The following is a 19515-nucleotide window of genomic DNA, read 5'->3' as shown; positions in this document are numbered from 1 at the left end:
CGTTCTCTGTGGGCGTGCCTGCCCTATGGAATCAATTGCCGGTGGAACTCCGGATCGCCCCCAACCTTCGTTCGTTTCGCCGGGACCTAAAAACCTGGCTTTTTGAGTTAGCTGACCTGGACTGAGGGGTTTTAAGGTTTTTAAATTCTAATTTTAAATTTTGGGGCTATTGATTTAATTTTATTTTAATTTTTATATTGTATTGTTTTAATTTTGCCCTGTAAACCGCCTTGAGTCCTTCGGGAAAAGGGCGGTATATAAATTGAATTAAATAAATAAAAATAAATAAATAAACATTATCAACTCTTTATATTATAATATCCCTGAAAAATCATTATTCCTCCTTTTCTCCCACCTACTTCACCAATTATTACTGTAAATATTCTGTCATCAGATGGCACTATTGCATGATACCTGCAATACCATTTATCATAAGCAATATCATTGTCATCATCTTATTATTACAACCAAACATAGGAACAGTCATATATTAGAAACAGACTATGTTTGGGAAAGTAAAGGAGATTTCACTGAGATATGCAGGGGGAGTACAGCACACTCAGACTTACAACAGTCTGCTATTATAGCCAACCTCAATAAAAATAGTTTTAGCCTTCCTGGTCTGGTCCACCTAACAGGGCTGACATTACGATTGTTTAGCATATTCCACTACATATTTACCTTGAACAACTACCAGAAAATGAGATATGACTATAATGATTTACAGAGTAAATATTTGCCAGTGCATTTCTCCTTCAACATTACCTCACCAAAGTGCCCAGCTTTATTTTGTCAGGATGAACTTCAAATATAATTTGGAGCAGCTATATATATGGTAGCTCCAACAACTATCAAGCAAAAGTATTAGTACTGTACAACTTTATACAGGTTTTTTTTAAAAAAAGAAACTGAGCAAATGGATCAATTAAAAGTGTCACTAATTTTATATTTTAAGGTATTTATTGCCATTGAACATACCATTGTGCACTTCTAATCTAGAGCAATATTCAAATTTTACCATTACTGTGGAACTATTGCCTTCCATAAACATATCAATTACTCAGAGATGGTTCAGACAGAGTAAAGCCACTAAAATCATGTCAGAGTAAATCCCTGGGTGTTAAAATTCTACTTAATGGCACATAATCAATCATCTGCTGGAGTGGTTCTCAACATGGATGTGAATTAGGAAGGAGAACTAAGTCACTTAAGGAAAATAAGTCAGATGCTCTGACAAATATAGCCAGTGACCGAACTCATTGATGCAGCCAAAAGAATTAGCTTACAGAATTTTTATTCTGTATGTGTCTGCTTATAATTTTCTCGAGGAAGAGAAAATGTAGTTTAGAGTAACAGGCAGCTGAAAGATCCGTGCTTGGAAGAAAGTTGGAGTATCAGAATTGCCTGAGGATTTTGCTAAAAAAAATGTTATCTTCCATGTCTTGGTCTACTGTCAGAATTCAATTTGTTTTAAGTGCCAATGATTTGCAGGTGACCAAAAACTATGATGTCTCCTAACGTTTTTGGACAACATTCTGTTTCCCCCATATCAATTCAGTGTCTTGTTATTCTGTTACATCTGCAAGCAAACAGCATGTCCTGACAGTTTTTGTTAGATAAAAGACCTGTGATACTATTGGGAGATCAGATGCATGTACGCCCCTAGAATAAAGATTTTTTTCTGAACCATAAATGGGAGACATGTTTTATCACAATGGATAATCAAAATGTTAAAATATTAACAAAAAAAATAAAAAACATTATTGACCGGAAAGTATGTCCTTTGCAAAGTTGTTGATCCTTTTGAGCTTCTCATTTATTGAAAAAAAACAATGGATCTTTCTTTGTAAACAGTGCAATAGAAGATATTTGTATCACAGATATTTAGATCCAAAGCTAAATCACTTAAAGAAACTTCACAGGAAAAAAAATTCTTTCCATTCCTGATACTATTCCCAGAAGCTTAGTAAACTCTTGTGAACAACATAACAGGTACAGTACATGGCAGAACCAAAGTTCCCTGGAGAGCTCTTGCTTAAAAATGGAGAATTTGAGGACATTCATTGGACATGCAGCAGGTCCCAAAAATTCTTCCCATGTTGTTCAGGAGCATCTGGATACAATTGCCAGGGCCACTGATGGTCATAAAATGAAGGAAGAAGTGGGAGACCTTCTTTTGGTGAACTTGGAGCAGTTAAATTTTCCTAGGGCAGATTCTTAGGAATTCATCTCCAGATTATCTGGAAATACATTAACTGTACCTCTATGCAAACTCTGAACTGAGTATAAAGATTTTTTTCCCTGCTAATTTTCAAAGAATCTAAGTTGTTGCTTGAATGTCTGTCACTCCTCTGGATCCTTCAGGGTGTCAAGTTCTCAATCAAAAGGATTTGTTTGCAAACACATTTGTTACTAGCCATACTTTTTGATATGTAAGGTATTAGGCTCGTCCCAGCTTCTGCCAACCTAGCAGTTCAAAAGCACGTAAAAATGCAAGTAGAAAAATAGGGACCACTACGGTGGGAAGGTAACAGCATTCCGTGCGCCTTTGGCGTCTAGTCATGCCGGCCACATGACCACGGAGACGTCCTCGGACAAGCGCTGGCTCTTCGGCTTTGAAACGGAGATGAGCACCGGCCCCTAGAGTCGGAAATGACTAGCATGCATGTGCGGGGGAACCTTTACCTTTACCCTAGGCTACATATCTGTTACAATGCTTCAAGTACTTTATATCACTAAATGCCACTGCATGTGAAAGAATATGGCTTGAGGGCTAAGGGAAGCATGAACAGATTTATTGATTAGAATAATGAGTACCTACAAACACTGCACAGATTTACAAAGCTGCATGTTGAAGTAGCTATATGCTTGAGATCAATTTATCAGATGAGGTCCAACATGGCTGCTTGGGGATTGTTTGTTACTACTTGCCCAAGCAGTTCCACCGCTCTCACTCCACCCATGCTACAGCAAACCCCCTTTTAACAAATAGTATACAAAGCACATGAGGATAATGCTTTTTCTCTTTTCCTGGATGAAGCCTCATTTGAATGACCGTTCAATCATTCATTTGAACATTTTAGCAAAAAAGTGCCATGCTCATGCATTAAAGTGCATTAAATAAATGTTAAAAGAATCCCTGCTTTAAATTTACAACAGATTTAAAACTGTTTCAATACCTAGTAACTTCATGAAAAATGATTATGTGAATATTTGGAGAAATAGAAGTTGGGATGGATTCTTTTAGAGTAGACCCATCAGTATAATTCTTTTTCAGCGTATACTATATAGGTTTCTTATTACATAATAAGAAAGAACACCCCCAAAACATTCTCAAGTATTTTGAATAAGTTCAGTTGTTTCATTCAAACAATTACACAACTGAGAATCTACTTAAGCAATTAGAATTGCTTGGTTACTCTTTCATACAATAAAGAACAATTAATGCAATACTTCCAACTGCACTTCACTAGTAAAGACTCATAAGTTAAAGAAAGTCAATACAATAGCTGCACATTAAATACAGAGACTTTGCTAACCCTTTGTTTAGAGTAGTAAAGTCTCTTTCAAATCTTTAGGGATTTCTCCAATCATGCTGGAATTTTACTTGATGAAAAAGCTCCTATACATGCATTCTTAATGAAATGCTCTACATACATTCCATTTCCATGAAATCAACTCTTTTTCCATTTAAATGTGTCTTTCAAAATACTCAGCTTGAGTACCCAGCCTCTGGGGTACCACCATGACATTCATTGGAAGCATTTCTTTCAGAGGCTTCAATAACTATTTTCATGTCTTTATTACAGTTATTTTATTATTATTTTTCATAGATGGGCAAGGATTTGGAGTTTCATAATATTTTCCATTCAGCCACAAAGTTTGGCATGACCATGTAATATTGTTCAGCATTTCTCAATGATTCTGGCCTTATCTGGGCAACCTGCCAGCTTTTTGCCAACTCAGATTAACTCAGTGGGAGGTTCATTCACAGACTGCATTGAATGGCCTATTCCAAACTATCCATTCCAATACACAGTATTTTTTTCTGTTTGAAAAAAGGAAACACTTGAAAAAGTTGGAAAAAATTATTTATAATTTGTCTGAAAATCTTCCAAAACTTTAGTAAAATTGACTGGAGTAATAGGAAGGCAAATAAGAAGTTTATGGCATGCATGAATGTTGAAATCATAGGTAAACAATGCATTTGTGCCCCCACTCGTATCTTCTGTCCTGCTCAAAGCCAAAAGAAATGGGGGGAAAAATCAGCCTTTCACCTTCTGGTCACAATGTAGGACGACCAGATGGATTCCTGTGCTCTCAAGAATTTTGAGAGGTATGGTGCCCTTCAAATTTTCAAATGTTGCCTATCCTACTTTCAATGGTTTCTAAGTCTGGACAAACGCTGTGGCAGTGATAGCCAACTGACATTCTAAAACCTAGAGCCATTAATGATAGCAAGGTATCATTTCACAGGTATTTGTCAACCATGATGCTGTTGAAATCGTGTCCTGATTTGTCCATTGAGGTTGTCTGTCTTTTCCAGAGATGTTTCTTAAGGGGGTTTTATAGCTCCTGAAGGAACTGGTTCATGACCTGGGGGTTCTCCTGAATTCATAGTTCCTGCTACAACAACAGGTGAAGGCCTGGCCAGAGGAACCTTTCCCCAGCTTGGTTGGTATGCCAGTTGTGACTTAGCTAGGGTGGAAAGATCTTGCTTGGTTTATGCACTTGTTAGATTACTGCCACACACTCTATATGAGACAGCTTTTGAAGATCACTCAGAAGCTGTAATTGGCTCAGAGTGCAATAGTCCATGTGCTGAGTGGTGTTTGTTGGTGGGAGCACATTGCACCAATATTCTGGTCCCTGCACTGGTTGGCAACAGCCTTCTGGATGCAATTTAAAATGCTGTTATTTGCCTATAAAGCCTTACATGGCTTGGCACCTAGTTTTCTACAGGACTGCATTCTCCCATTGGAATCAATTAAACCAGTTTGATTTGATCAACTACAAGGAGTATTCCACTTTAGGGAGGTGACAGGAGGCCAAGCATTGCTTTGCAATGACCCTATTGGTTCTTTAGAATGGCCATCTGGTAGATTTCCAGCTGGCTTTCTCTCTAATTGTCTTCTAGATGTGCCTCAAGACAATTTTCCAGACCCCATCCTAGTTTGGTTATACTTCGGTTTGGTTAATTTAACTATTCTGTGTTTTTCATAGGTTCAAAGTTTATGGTTCTTTCTTTTGTGTATATTATGTTTATTATATATTGTTTCATAAGTATCTTCTATGTATACTGCTAGAAGTACTTAAGGATTCAGTATCTGTAAATATAATTCATTAATAAATAATAATGATAGCCATGCTCCATCTGACTGCATATAACCTCTTTCAATTTGGCCAAAGTTGTTTTGGCTCTTCTGTTCATTGTTGTCCTTTCTAGAACATTTTGGGTAACTGAAAAGTCAGCCTTTCTGATACTGTAAATAAAAATGATGCAAAAATTAAAACTGTTAAGTAGTTATCAACACAGCCAAAATAATTATCCTTATTGTTTTGGTCAAGATTGTAGTATTAAAGTTTATGTTTTCAGAGCTAATTTCAGGAATATAGTTGGTACCATAAAACTCATTAGGCTGCGTGATATCTGTTTGTCTTTCTGTCTATGTATCCCTATCCCTATCCCTATCTCTATCCCTCTTTATCACAAACAGTTGACAAGGGCATTTAACTTAGACATAATCTTCTCGTTCGCCTGTAATATATTCTCAGTTGATGTTGTGATTCCGTGCCAGCCTGTGATCCTGGCAGCTACGTCTGGGGAATCAGAGGAGGAAGAGGAGTGGCCTGGAGAGCCATCAGAGTCAGAGGAAGGCTACTGCAGCCCTTGCCAATGCCAAAAAACCCTGGGGGGCTATGTCCATGGACTTCGTGATGGACTTACCCCCATCTTCTGGATTCATGATGGTGTTCATGGTGGTGGACATGCTGACCAAGATGGCGCATTTCATTCCATTCCATGGCTTGCCATCAGCCTGCACCACCTGTTGCATATTCATCCGGCTGCACGGCCTCCCTGATAGGGTTGTGTCCGATAGAGGGGCCCAATTAGACCCTGTTTCTGGCAGGGTTTGATGAAGGTCAAGATGTGCCTCTTGTCTGTGCATCATCCCCAAACTGATGGGACCGAGAAGGTCAGCGGAATCCTCAAGCAATATCTACAACTGGGTGTACTATCTTGGGGAAGCCAAGTTCGCATTCAACAACTCGCAGCACACCTCCATGCATATGACACTGTTCTTGGCCAATGTGGGATATCACCCCCGGTTTTTTCCTCTTTCACCGCTAGACTCACTGGTTCCAGCAGCAAACAATTTCATGGCAGAGTTACAGGCGATCCATTGATTAGTGCGACGACAGTTAGAGAAGGCCAAGGCCGATTACAAATAGGTGGCCGATCAGTCGAAGCGGGATATATCCACCACTAATGGTGGGAGATCAGGTATGGGTGTCCACCAGGAACCTACCATCAACTCAGCCAGCCAAGAGGTTAGACCACCGATATCTAGGACCGTTCCCAATCAAGGCTGTCATGAATCCGGTCACTTATAGATTAACTCTGCCACAGTCGCTGCGGGTACATCTGGTCTTTCACCAGTCTCTGTTGGTCCCTGAGCAACCAGTGTGTCCACTCTGCCGAGCGGAACCTTCCCCCCCCAGAACAAAGTGATGGAGACAGCACTCCCGAGTTCGAGGTCGCCAACATTCGGGACTCCCGTTGGCTGAAAGGGCACTTTCAGTACTTGATTAAGTGGAAGGGCTATGGACCGGAGAAGTTAACCTGGGAGGATGTGACCACCGTTCATGCTCCTGCTTTGGTGACTATGTTCCATTAACAGTTTCCATCACGACCGCATCCAACCCGGCAGACCCAGGGGAAGGGTCCTACAGTGTGAGATAATGTTGTGATTCCATGCCAGCCTGTGATCCCAGCAGCTGAGTCTGGGGAATCAGAGGAGGAGGAGGAGGGGCCTGGGAAGCCATCAGAGTCGGAGGAAGGCTCTGATGAGCCCCCAGACTTACAATCTGATGAAGAACCTGGCGCTTCCACTCGTGCTCAGGATGAGACTCAAATGTGCTGGGAAGCTGAGTCAGACTTTGAGGACGTACAGCTGGAAGACATTATAGACGCTCACAAATGCCAACAGGTTACAAGAGCAGGACAGAGCGAGGCATTGGGGCGACTCCAGGGGAAGAGGAGACGGCATTAAGAAGCCACGCCTTGGGGCTGCATAATAAAAAGGGAAGGTGTGGGCAATGCTGGTTCCTGAAGGCAACCGTTTGCAAAGGATTCCAGTTTCAAGGGCTCATGTTTTGTTTGCTTTGCCTGTGAACTATTTCCTGTTTGACTCGTGCTCCGTTTTGCTTTTGGGACAATTATCAGGTCTGTAACTCAAATAAAAGGGGCTGGTTTTCCAGCATACTTGTTAAAAGAGGGGTTTGTCTTTGTGAAGTAACAAAGACCTACATAGGCTGGGACAGAACAGTTGACAGCAATTGGAGAAGCAGTACAGTCCCTCAAAAATGAGCATCATTACAAAACATCGCTAGCTATTGTGACTCTTGGCATATAAAGTACAATAATAAAATACGAAGAGCAGTGCCTGATCTCAGAGACATAGCATACGTCTGTTTTAAATCATTAAATGGGCATCTTCTGTCCTAGGGTCCTTTTACTGTGTACAAAAGGCAGAATTCTCCCATCCATAACCATGGCCATTCCACTCTCTATGGTGTGGATCAAAGAGAGGATTGGATACTCGTATCAGCCATCTGTTATGATCCTTTCCCTCAAATCTGACAAAACAAAACCTTTTTTGCATATATAACAATCCTAATCAGTCTCTTTCCATTTATGTTTTATTTATTACAATTCTATGTTGCCCATCTCACCAAGGTGACATTTACCAGTTGACCTAAGTAATAGTCCAACTGGAAGGCCATGCTTCTTTGAGAATAACTAAACTATCCCCTGAAATTGTTTTACATCAGGAAAAGAAAACACAAAACCAGATTTCTATGTCTTTGGAATGGGATCTAGACTCACTCACGCCAATTGTTTGATGTATTGCTATTTCCAAAGTCTCTGCCAAAAGTTCATCTAAAGCAGGCCCATAATGCATAAAGGCTGAGTATGCAAACTTATAAGATAATCTGTAGTCACATTTCTTAAAATGATGGGCACGTTTTTACAGTTTTCTCTTGACTAATGCCTTTCAATCAGAAAAATCATGACTGGCTATGGATTTTATGGAGGTGGTGTGGAAGGATTCTTGAAAGCTCTGAGCCAGGAACTAAGTCACCTAAATTAAGACTGTACTTCAGCAAGCATCAGAAAAATGAATACATTGCATATTATTTGTCTGGGCTAAGAGAAAACATCAAATTCAAACAGGAATCAGTGTCCTAAAAGCATCCAGATCTGACAACTTTCTTTCTTTCTTTCTTTCTTTCTTTATTTATTTATTTATTATATTTGTATACCGCCCTTCTCCCGAAGGACCCAGGGCGGTGAACAGGGCACATATACAGAGTACAAAAATTAAAAAAAGAATTAAATAAGAGCCCGAGCTAAAACAATAGAATAATATAAAAATCCACAATAAAAACCCCAACACATCCCCCATCAGGCCAGGCCGGCTTGTTCAAATAGATAGGTCTTATCAAATGGGTTTACATTATGCATCACACTCTAATTCTATCAATGCCCTTTTTAATAGATAATTCATAGTACAAATGATCTAGTAGAGACTAGAGTAGCCTTACCCAATAAAATGCCCTCTAGATGTGCTAGATTATATGCTGGCTGGCAATTGTGGGAATTTTATTCCAACACCTCTGGAGGAAAACTGGGGTAGAAATATTCTCTTTAGACAGCAGTTACCTGGTTTCGTTGGGCATGGAATGCATCTGCTGAGACCCCAAAAGGCTCCCACACTTCCACAGCAATCCTCATACCTTGCCAGACCAGGCAATGGATCAGCACACTACAGATGAAAAAGTGACATTAGCATCTCATCATTCCCATATACAAAGAAGAAAGATGTGGAAAAAAAACATGGCAGAGGTAGAGGAAAGACTCACAAAATTTTGAATTTAGCAGGAACCCTTGTTAAAAGATATATCCTTAAGCAAGTAAGGTAGTTAAAGAACATTGAGTTATTAAAACAGTGCAATGTCCCATTAAAACACAAAATGGTCATAATGTAATTGTCCTGAATGCAATGTATGGACTTAACTCAGGTACAATTTGAATGCTAACAGACATTCACTATATTTGGAACAGAAGTTAGATTTATTAAGAAAAATAGGAAGATAGAACAGCTTACTTTAAATTTATTTAATTTAATTTAATAAATAAATTTAAATAATAAAGTTAAATAACTTTAAATAATAATCACATTTTGAAGAGAAGGAAGAAAGAAAAAGAGATGGACAGAAAGTTATATTTGTATGTTAAACATAGACTCATTTAATTAACAATAGGCCAGGTAAGAGACAGACACAAACACTCTTCCCTTTGCCATTTGATCATAGATGCAAAGAGATGATATAAACCCCAAGACTATAGCTAAAAAAGAAACTTGATGCTCTCAGAGTCAACTATATATTTTAAGATAGTAAATGAAAACCCATCTTTGGCTTTGTTCCTTGAAAAGACAAGATATTAATATTAGATATGAGGTATTGGCCAATGGATGATGTCTTAAAAATGACATAATCAAGCAAAGCCTTTGGATAAAATAAAATAATTGTCTATCCCAAGACTGAATTATATCATCAAGTTGGATGGTACACAGTTCAGATATTGTGGGGACATATGTGTCAAGGATTTTTCATTTATTTAATGAGCCTTTCTTCCTGCCCCAAAAGGCCTCTGGATTATAGTCTTCCCCCTTAGAAATGAGCATATGCAATCAGGAAGCCAATACTGGCATTAATCCACCACCCAAATGGCCATGTGCCCAGGGATCACATTCCAAAACATTAGGCATCAGATTGAATCTGAAGACAAAAATGCTTTCCGCTCTGGTTTTTTACTCCAGTTAAATAACTATATAATAGAATAAGAACATTTTTTTCAGCTCTTCTTGAAACTATCTTTAAAAATGGATGGAGGGAGAGATGGAGGGAGGGAGAAAGAGAGAGATTATTGTTTCAATCACATGAATGTACTTTTCCAAGAAGCTACGAGGGAAATTAGCATGGAATTCCATTTTTTCAAAGCATTTTATCTATGATCTACTGATGACAGAATAGCTTTAAAAAGGGCAACCTTTAGACCTAGATTTCTTGAATTATATTGGGTCAGACAGGAAACAATAAAGACTTGAAGAAAATGTTTCAATTCAAGATAATTGCACGTCAGGGTCTGCCTGAATCATCTTTATTTTCTTTATTAATGAAAAGAGCTGTTTGAACAATTCCAAACTGCTTCAAAATATTCACACTACTGAATCTACCAAATTAGTTTCCTACTCTGCATTCAAAATCTCCAGGGAAACAGAGTGCACCTGTCTAAAACTTAGATGTTTCAATGTCACGCACTATGACATTATCAAACAGAAGTGCAAGAAGTTGCAAAGAGGACGCTCCTCAAAAGGCAGCAAAACATTACAGTCCTTCTATGGTTTCTCCTTGTGACTTGAAAACAATTCAAACCATCAATTTGTACTAATAGCAAGATGCAAATGAAAGCAATTACAGCATACCACTCTGGTTTTAAGTTTATTTATTTATTTATTTATTTATTTATTTATTTATTTATTTATTTAAATTCCATTTATATCCCGCCCTTCTCCGAATAAATAAATAAATAAATAAATAAATAAATAAAATCTAATTGGTGATCATTTCTTTTTAAAAAATGAATCAAGAGATAGATCCCTTCCAGATCTACAATCCAGTAATTCTTTTTCTACAATAGTGTTGACACTCTGGGTTTGTTTTTTTACAGTGATTCCTGTCTTCTCAGATGGTGAAGAGAAACCATTTCAAATCCTAACCCTTGTGGCTTTCTTTGTGCTTTAATGGTCTTCTCCCACAGTACAAAGACCTTCTTTCTGATTTTTATAAATTTGGTTAGTGGCATCTATTTAAATAACTTCTATGTTGCCATGATGAGTTAATCTTTATGGCACGAAGGGTGAGTATTATTTTAGGAACTCCTGGCAGGTTGCAGGAGGCCACAATGACCCTGAAGAAAAGAGCAAAGTAGAATTTTAAAATCTACTTTTGTCATTTGGATTGGAGAAGTAGAGTAAAAATGGGCCATATAGCTTCTATTCCCATTCACCCCTAATGAAAAACAGCCCCAAATGAAGACTCTGACTTTTGCTCCCCAATAACTTCCTACTCCCTTAATGCCCCACCACCACAAACAAGCTGAAACCAGCTCTCCCCCACACACACACACACACACATGCTAATGGCAATACTTATTTTTGTTTACAAAAAACACTGCCAACAGTTAAATTTTTTGCCAATAGATTTAAGCAATGTGGTCTCTTGATCCTGTGAGAAGAGTATAAATGGGTGGCTAAGATGCTGTGTGAACTTCTATGGGTTGCTAACTTTGCTCTATGAGGAGGATAAGGGGAAGAGTCTATACTGAGGCCAGGAGGCATGCAAAGCAAACTTCCCAATGGGAAAATATCTCCCCAAAATTCTGCAGTACTGGAGCACTCCAACAATGAAAGTGAAAGATCATATTTTCAGCAATTCTATTCTGGTAAGAGAGCTACAAATAAATCAACTCATCTACCAAGGCAAAGACATGAGATTGCATAGGTTAAAGCTACATCTTGAGCATTGTGGAAGAGCTTTATGTTCATATAAAACCCAGAAAGACAGAGTTGTTCCCAACCTTTCCATGTAATGTCTCCAGGTAACATTTTCCCATGAAGCTCTGTGACCTCTGTTGCTGTGTGCTTTCAATGACAATATTGTTTGGGGTGACGCTCTTATTGTAATGAGGGGCCATTGGAAGCTGGGGTATTTGTACACTTTCCACACTGTTCTCTTCTGATTGTTCTGAGTCACTCTTCACTCTAGCCACCTGATGAATCTGCACGGAAGCTTCCGGGGGATGGTTAATATGCACATTCACCAGGGAAGGGTATATTGAAGCTGAAAGAAAATATTGAAAATTATCAGCAGAAACTTGACTTTTCCTTCTATTACAAGCCATCATGAAAAAATTTTAACAAGTAACTAAAATGGCTGGCATCATTCAAAGAACAATTTTAGCATCCATTCTATCCTTAGAAAACCACAGTGTTTTTCAAGGTATTGATTTAACAGCTAACCAGCTTATGTAATGTATGTAATGATAGGAATGACTCAGCAGGGACTGTGTCTCTTTAAGAGCCTTTGTATAAAGCAGGGGTTCTCAACCAGGGGTGCTCACCCCTGGGGTGTGAGATGATATTCCAGGGGGTGCGAAAACTTGGCTTTTCAAAATTATAGTGTATATCTATTATTCTTTGCCATTATTTCAAACTTTTGTAAGGGGTATGAGAATATATCAGAAACATTCTAGGGGTGTGGGGTATAGAAAAGGTTGGGAACCACTGATATAAAGGTAAGGCTCTGCTGGTGTGTTCCTTCTTCTTCTGTTTCCTGCTGTAACTGTGGTTTGTTGGATCCTGCTGTATTAGCTTGTGTATGTATATTGTTCCTGGTGTATGATATTGTAGATCAGGGGTCTTCAAACTTGGCCCTTTTATGACTGGCTGAGAAATTCTGGGAGTTGAAGTCCACAAGTCATAAAAGGGCCAGGTTTGAAGACCTCTGTTGTAGATAGTGTAAGATAAACCACCATTTACTATAGACCACTGTTTATTGTGTTTACTCCTGGTTTATCTCATGCAATAAGACTGTGCACGTTCTGACAGGTTATGGGCCCAGAGAGAGGAGAAACCCAGTGAGAGTTGAGCCAGAGCCAAAGGAGTTGCCTCTGTGATAAAGCAAGAAAATATTGGAGTAGGATTCTGTCAAGGTATTGATTTAACAGCTAACCAGCTTATGTAATGTAAGATATAAGATGTAATGATGGGAATGACTCAGCAGGGTCTGTGTCTCTTTAAGAGCCTTTGCATAAATGGAAGGCTCTGCTGATGTGTTCTCCCTCTTCCATTTCCTGCTGTAACTGTGGTTTATTGGATCCTGCTGTATTAGCATGTGTATTTATATTATTCCTGGTGTATGATATTGTAGATAATGTAAGATAAACCACCATTTACTATAGACCACCATTTACTGTGTTTACTCCTGTGTTCTCACACAATAAGACTGTGCATGTTCTGACAGTATTTTTCAAATCAAATAGTACGTGCCTCTCCCTAAAAAAAACAGCAATGATCACATAAGGCTCACAATATATAAGAAAGTGAAATAACATCTGGTTTATAATGAAGCTCAAAGGAAACAACAACAAATGGTGACTGTCGTAACAGATAAATAACCATCAGGGCAACATATTGTAGTGATTACATACAGATCAACAATTCTGAGAGTTGCAACACATCTGGAAAGTGATATTCTGGGAGAGACTGGTATAAATTATAATCCATATAACTGGAACTGGGTTAGATGGACGATCTGATTTGCAGTGCAGATGACATTATACAGTTATGGGGTCTCCAAATTATGCTGTCATTCTGTATGAAAGTAATCAGTCTAACTCCTCTGAATGTGATATGTCACTTAACTCCATGAGACACTGGTATTCAACATCAACAGTGAGGTTTGCTTTTCCCTCTCGATTCTCCCCCTACATCTTATCCTAACAGATGAACATCCCCACATGCTGTATTTAATTTAGCTTGAAGCACTTCCAGAATGCTCAGAACAAACCGTTTCAAATCTGAAACAACTGTTTTGAATTTGAAATGTCTTGTACAACCCTACTTTTTATATGCCAGACTTCTGGAATTCAGGTATTAAAGCAAAACACTGCACACAGTTATGAAAGAAAAACATTGCACATAGTCGTATGTACTTTCCAAAAATATCTCTGTTCCAGAATTTCAGCTATGATTTAAAACAATGGTTTTGTTTGTGTGGGTGAGAAAAACATATTTTATGTGCATATATTCATAAACACTGTCAGGCAAGAGGATGGAGTGCACAGGAAAGAAAAGAGGACAGGTGCAGATAAAAAATGTCTTTAACAACCCAATATTTATTTAGTTATTTATCTTTTCTACATTTAAGTTACTCTGGGCAGTTTACCTTTAAATTATAAAGCATAACAATGAAATGTAGAAACAAAATGAATGCTATATTGCGATTGGCCAAACAACCAAGACCAAGAAAGCAGTGCCAGTTTTAAATAGAGAAAAGAATTTGCATTTCGACACATCTTGGCTTATTGAAATAGATGAGTTCTAAGATAGATTTTTTTTCCTAGTTGATTTAAAAATGATTAAACACTAATGTCTCTGTACACACCCACATACATACATGCACACAAAGACACATACGACGACATTCCCCTACTTATGAATGGGTTATGTTCCAAGAGGCTGTTCAGAGGTCCATTTTGTTGGCAACTCCAAAAATATGTGATGTGCTGGAGCTGACATTTTCCCACTTTCTGGGTATGGACAGGTTTGCTTGTTTGTATCAGCAAAAGTTCACAACTGGAAAGTTTCTAAGTAACATTTGCATATGACTTTATATATTAACTTTTATACTTTCTATTTCAAACATGACCAGTAAACTAGTAGAACAAAAAGCAAATGTCTGCACAGCAGCAAAAGCAGAACTTAGAGCTCTTACATCAAGAATCTTAGACAGGTGACCACTTTGACTAACATAAGAAGTGAGAAGTCATGCAATTGATACTTACCAAGTTGATTGGACAGAGGAAGAGTATACACAGAATGCTTCACAGACCTGCTTGCCAAGCTATTTGGAATTTGTTTCCTTTCTGCTTTCAAAGCTGGCAGATGACAAAACTTCCCAGTAGAGTTAGATGGGCACCAACATTCATCCCTGCCCACACAGCGCCCTCCATTTAGACATGGAATCTGGCAGAAATCTGTAAAGAAAATAAACTGAATGCATTGAGAAAAATGTATGAATGTTTGTTTCAAGTGCAGATGAGCCAGGAGCTGTGTTATTGGGAAGTAATAAACGTAGCCTATGTGTGTGCACCACAGTATCTCCAAATTCACTCCTTCCCACCTGCAAAGGATACCAGAGGAATTGAATTGCCAACCTGACTTTACATCTAATGAGTGTGAAAAATCTTCTCATCTGTGTTAGTACACTGAATTATATTGTATCTGCTGTAGAGAAGGTTATAAACACGGAATAAATACAATATAGCCAGCCTTAGTTTTATTGTCCAATTTATGCACTCATTGAAATCAAAATAGGAAAAATGATAGAAAGTGTAAGGTGCCCAGAGTTGTCTCTAGATGACATAGACAGCATATAAGTAAGTAAGTAAGTAAGTAAATAAATAAAAATAAATAAATAAATATCAAATAAAAGTCAGTTACAGAAAGCCAAGCATTGGGCACCTTTTATTCTAAAAGCCTATGTAAGATAAACTTTCCATAAACTTAGAAAGTCAGTGCTGCCTTCTACATTCCCTACATGGGATGGACTGCATCATGGATAGGATACTTACGGCATGCTGGCTGCGGGAATTCTGGGAGTTGAAGCTACACCTCTTACAATTGTGGAGCTTGTGAATATAAGAATAGTGATATTCTTATATTAAGAATAGGAGAGAGACAACAAAGGATAACTTAGACTGGCCTATGATCTCCAAGAGAGTAGGACAGGTTTCACATAAAGTTGTTTCTTTTCTGCTTCTGTAGATAATTGCTAAACCCTCCCCTCCCAAAATAAGGGAAAATTAATTCCAGGTTACACATTTGGGAAGACTCACAAATACGGAAACCAGATTTGGGGTCGTGGTCATGTCCGCTCTGGCTATATAGGGTAGTAGTGTCTCCTTTCTCACAATTATTGTAGCAGTGGCCATTGTGACATGTTTGTTTACAGATTGTTGGGGTGAACACTATTTTTATCTTCCTGATTTTTTCTGTCAGGTTAGCTCCTGGAAACGAAAGAAAAGACATCACAGAATAAAATGTTATGTCTAAGCAACTTGTTTTGAGGACTAGCATGCAGCAGTCTATTAACTCTTCTGATTATTGTATGTTATGATTCTTTCAGATTCAAGCAAATTAAATATTACTTTATTATGTGGCCTGAAGCTTAAGCAATGTTTATTATTTTCCAAAAGTAAACCTGGAGAACTAAGTATAACCTTGGCACAGCAGACAGGAATGGCTTTCATTCTTAACTCCCTGCTGCAATGGCAAGACAACCCAAGTAGGAAAATTGGAAACATTGCTTCCTATTTAAAGGGCAGAATCCTGTTCCAAATTAGGATTATAGAAGGGCAATATTTTTACATAGTATTTTTTTAAATGAACTCATCTTAATAAACTTTAAAAGGGCAATTTTTATAGGGATCACATAGAACAAAAGTCTATACCATACAACAGGATTTGTGGATTACATGAATGAACAGCACATGATTGAAAGATTTAATCAAATAAGAGTTCAAAAACAGGACCAGATAAAACACCTTAAGCATAAGTACACTTGAGAATGTTTAAAAGCTAACATATTCTTTCCCCCTTTATTTCTTTCTCTCCCCTCCCCCTTTTTATGGGCAATGAGAGGAAACCAAGAACTCTATCCTCAGAAGATACATTTTGCTATAATAATAATAATCTAAAATGGTAATGCCACTTTCACATGTCTTAACAAATATGAGTAGGTTGTTCCTTTACTCCTCCAACCAAGAAAAAAGGAAGCCAAAGCCAGAACAATCAACTAAGATTAAGGGAGAGCAATGCTACAGAAAACAGTGAAGAAAAGAGAAGTCCTGTTCATTGTTCAACTCAAGTTCAGACTGAGAAAGAAGAGGCTGATAGAGTGGAAGGAAGACATTGCATGGAGTAGGAAGAGTATTTAAAACCTAGTCCATTCAATAGCAAGGAGAGAGAGAAAAAAATCCAAAATGTTTTTGATGGTACATTGGTGGACAGGGAAAAATCTGTTCTTTTATAACAATTTGGAATTGGTGAAAAAGAACATTCCCTCGGAACATGTACAAAGTACGTTCTTGTTTCTCCTCATTACTCATCACATTAACTTCACACATTTAGGAATGAGAAGCAAGAAAAAGTGGGGTGACTCCAGACTTGAAGAATTTAAGCTACAAGATGTTCCCTGGATCTGTCTGCCAGAACAGATTTCATTTTCCATAGGAATACCTGTTCTCCCCCAAATTTTTAGAAATTTCCAGAGTAAATAAGGGTGAAGAAGGCAAATTAGATGGATAAGGAATAGAGTTTTGTTTACGTGAAAGAGAAACCTGCCTGTGTGATATTAGAAGCTGCCCTCTATAAAGTAATAATGAATTGTTCTGTAGATTGCATTTCCATCTGAGTAAAAATGGAAATAAAACAATATATGCTTTATTTTTCAGACAGCATAATTCAGCTAAGTGAAACAGGGAAGTAATTTAGGGTAACAAGGTATAGGCAAATAATATAGGTATTATTTCACACATCTAAAAAAAAACCAATAATGATGTAAAGACTTATTCAGTATAGAATTGCAGTGTATAGCGTGTATCCATGGCTATGATATCCCAAAATGTCTACACCCAATTTAATAAAACTCCACTTCTCCTAAAGCCTGCATCCAGGACCTTTTATCTGTAAAAACTAAACTAAACAAAAAGAACATGTGATTACTCAGATCTTACCCCAGGGAGACAAAACAGGTTCCCGATATACCATTTGTGGCCCAGTACTGCTCTGTTCATATCCATTCCCATTGGGAAGTGTATTGGAAGTTAGATGATCATGATTTACAGCTGGATAGCGACGGACGGTGCGGGATGATCCAGTATATGACTGAGAGGTAACCAAGGAGCTGCTTCTGTTCTGAACCCTGTGAAGATGAAAGCTAAGTTAATATTTGTGCTGAATGATTATGTACCCATTGAAAGTCTTCCTTGTTTATGAGGTTAAAGCCTGCCTGTAGAGAGAAAGGTAAAAAAGCTGAGAAAGGTATGCCAAGAGGCCCTTTTGATATACTTTTGAGAATAACAACTGTTCAATTCTTCCCATAACTTAAATATTGCCCACACTTCCATCAAGTAACATCATTTCAAAATAAAATTGAAAAGTTTTTGCACAAGCACGTCTCCATGTATCAGAGGTTAAATAGTTAAGAAACATTTTTCCTCACTGATCATGGACACCTTCTATACTAATAAAGAAAAGGGTGCCTTCACATTTGTGATGACCAGATGTGAAATATTCTCCACTTTCATATAACTAGTGCCGACATTACAGCTAATTCAGTGACATATATTAGCCTTGGTGGAGCAGTGGGCCAATGCCTCCTTAAGTAACACCAGCTGCCTGCAATTAGTGCAGGTTCGAGTCCCACCAGGCTCAAGGTTGACTCAGCCTTCCATCCTTCCGAGGTAGGTAAAATGAGGACCCAGATTGTTGGGGGCAATTAAGCTGACTTTGTAATAATGCCGCTTGGGGTGTGTGTGAAAGCCCTAATAATAAGCAGGCATATACATAGAATGAAGGCTATTGCTAAGCTTGTAAGCCACCCTGAGTCTTCGGAGAAGGGCGGGATATAAATGGAATTAAAATAAATTATATATATAATTTATTAATGCGTGGTTGCTCCTGGTAGCAGCAGGAGGAACACTCCGGCCTGATGATGATGGATGGGATTTCGTCGAAACGTCGCCACAACTTTCTGAAGATGAAAGGAACGCGGGAAGAAACCCGAGACTCTAGATCTACATATATATACATACATATATATATATATATATATATATATATATATATATATATATATATATATATATATATATATATGGTGTAAGAGCAACATTTCGACGGAATCCCATCTGTCATCATCAGGCTGGTGGCTTCAGCTTCCTTCTTCTGGGAGAAGCATGTGGTAGTGGCTGTTTGTTCCTCTTTTTTAAACTGCCAGAGGGGGTGTGTTCTGTGGGTGGAGGTGTGCTCTGATTAGGTGGGGGATTAGGTGTGTTCTGATTGGGTGGGAGTGTGTTTTGAATGGTGGGTGTGTTCTGATTGGGTGGGGGTGTGTTTTGAGTGGATGGGCTGGTCTCAGCTGCCAGCCCATGGGAGACCAGCCCATCCACTCAAAACACACCCCCACCCAATCAGAACACACTTGCTTAGTCCCAGACATGGGACAAATCTTATTTCCTGTTTTAGCCTAGCCCAAGGCCTTCTACAGGCAGTAGCCACAGCACTGGCAGCTCATATTTGTGTTAATTTTTTGGCTTGCTAACAAAGAATAAAGGGAGACTGATATGATCATTTCAAACTATATATATATAGTTTATAT

At 38.3% G+C, this 19515-nt stretch overlaps 1 protein-coding gene across 1 annotated transcript in view; it reads right to left on the bottom strand.

Annotated features, from left to right (window-relative positions):
* LTBP2 (latent transforming growth factor beta binding protein 2) overlaps positions 1-19515 on the bottom strand; it is a gene marked incomplete at its 5' end in the record, with an annotated part of 136804 nt that overhangs the window by 73395 nt on the left and 43894 nt on the right. Inside the window, 5 exons of the mRNA XM_083354371.1 lie at positions 8948-9050; positions 11930-12192; positions 14918-15109; positions 15971-16141; positions 17870-18057. Of these exons, the coding sequence (XP_083210497.1) occupies positions 8948-9050; positions 11930-12192; positions 14918-15109; positions 15971-16141; positions 17870-18057 (917 nt within the window). The remainder of the gene's footprint in view (positions 1-8947; positions 9051-11929; positions 12193-14917; positions 15110-15970; positions 16142-17869; positions 18058-19515) is intronic.

Source organism: Vipera ursinii, assembly GCF_947247035.1.
Source record: "Vipera ursinii genome assembly, chromosome: 1".
Classification (NCBI taxonomy): domain Eukaryota; kingdom Metazoa; phylum Chordata; class Lepidosauria; order Squamata; family Viperidae; genus Vipera; species Vipera ursinii.
Note: the sequence above shows the minus strand (reverse complement) of the source record. Positions and strands in the feature narration are given on the sequence as shown.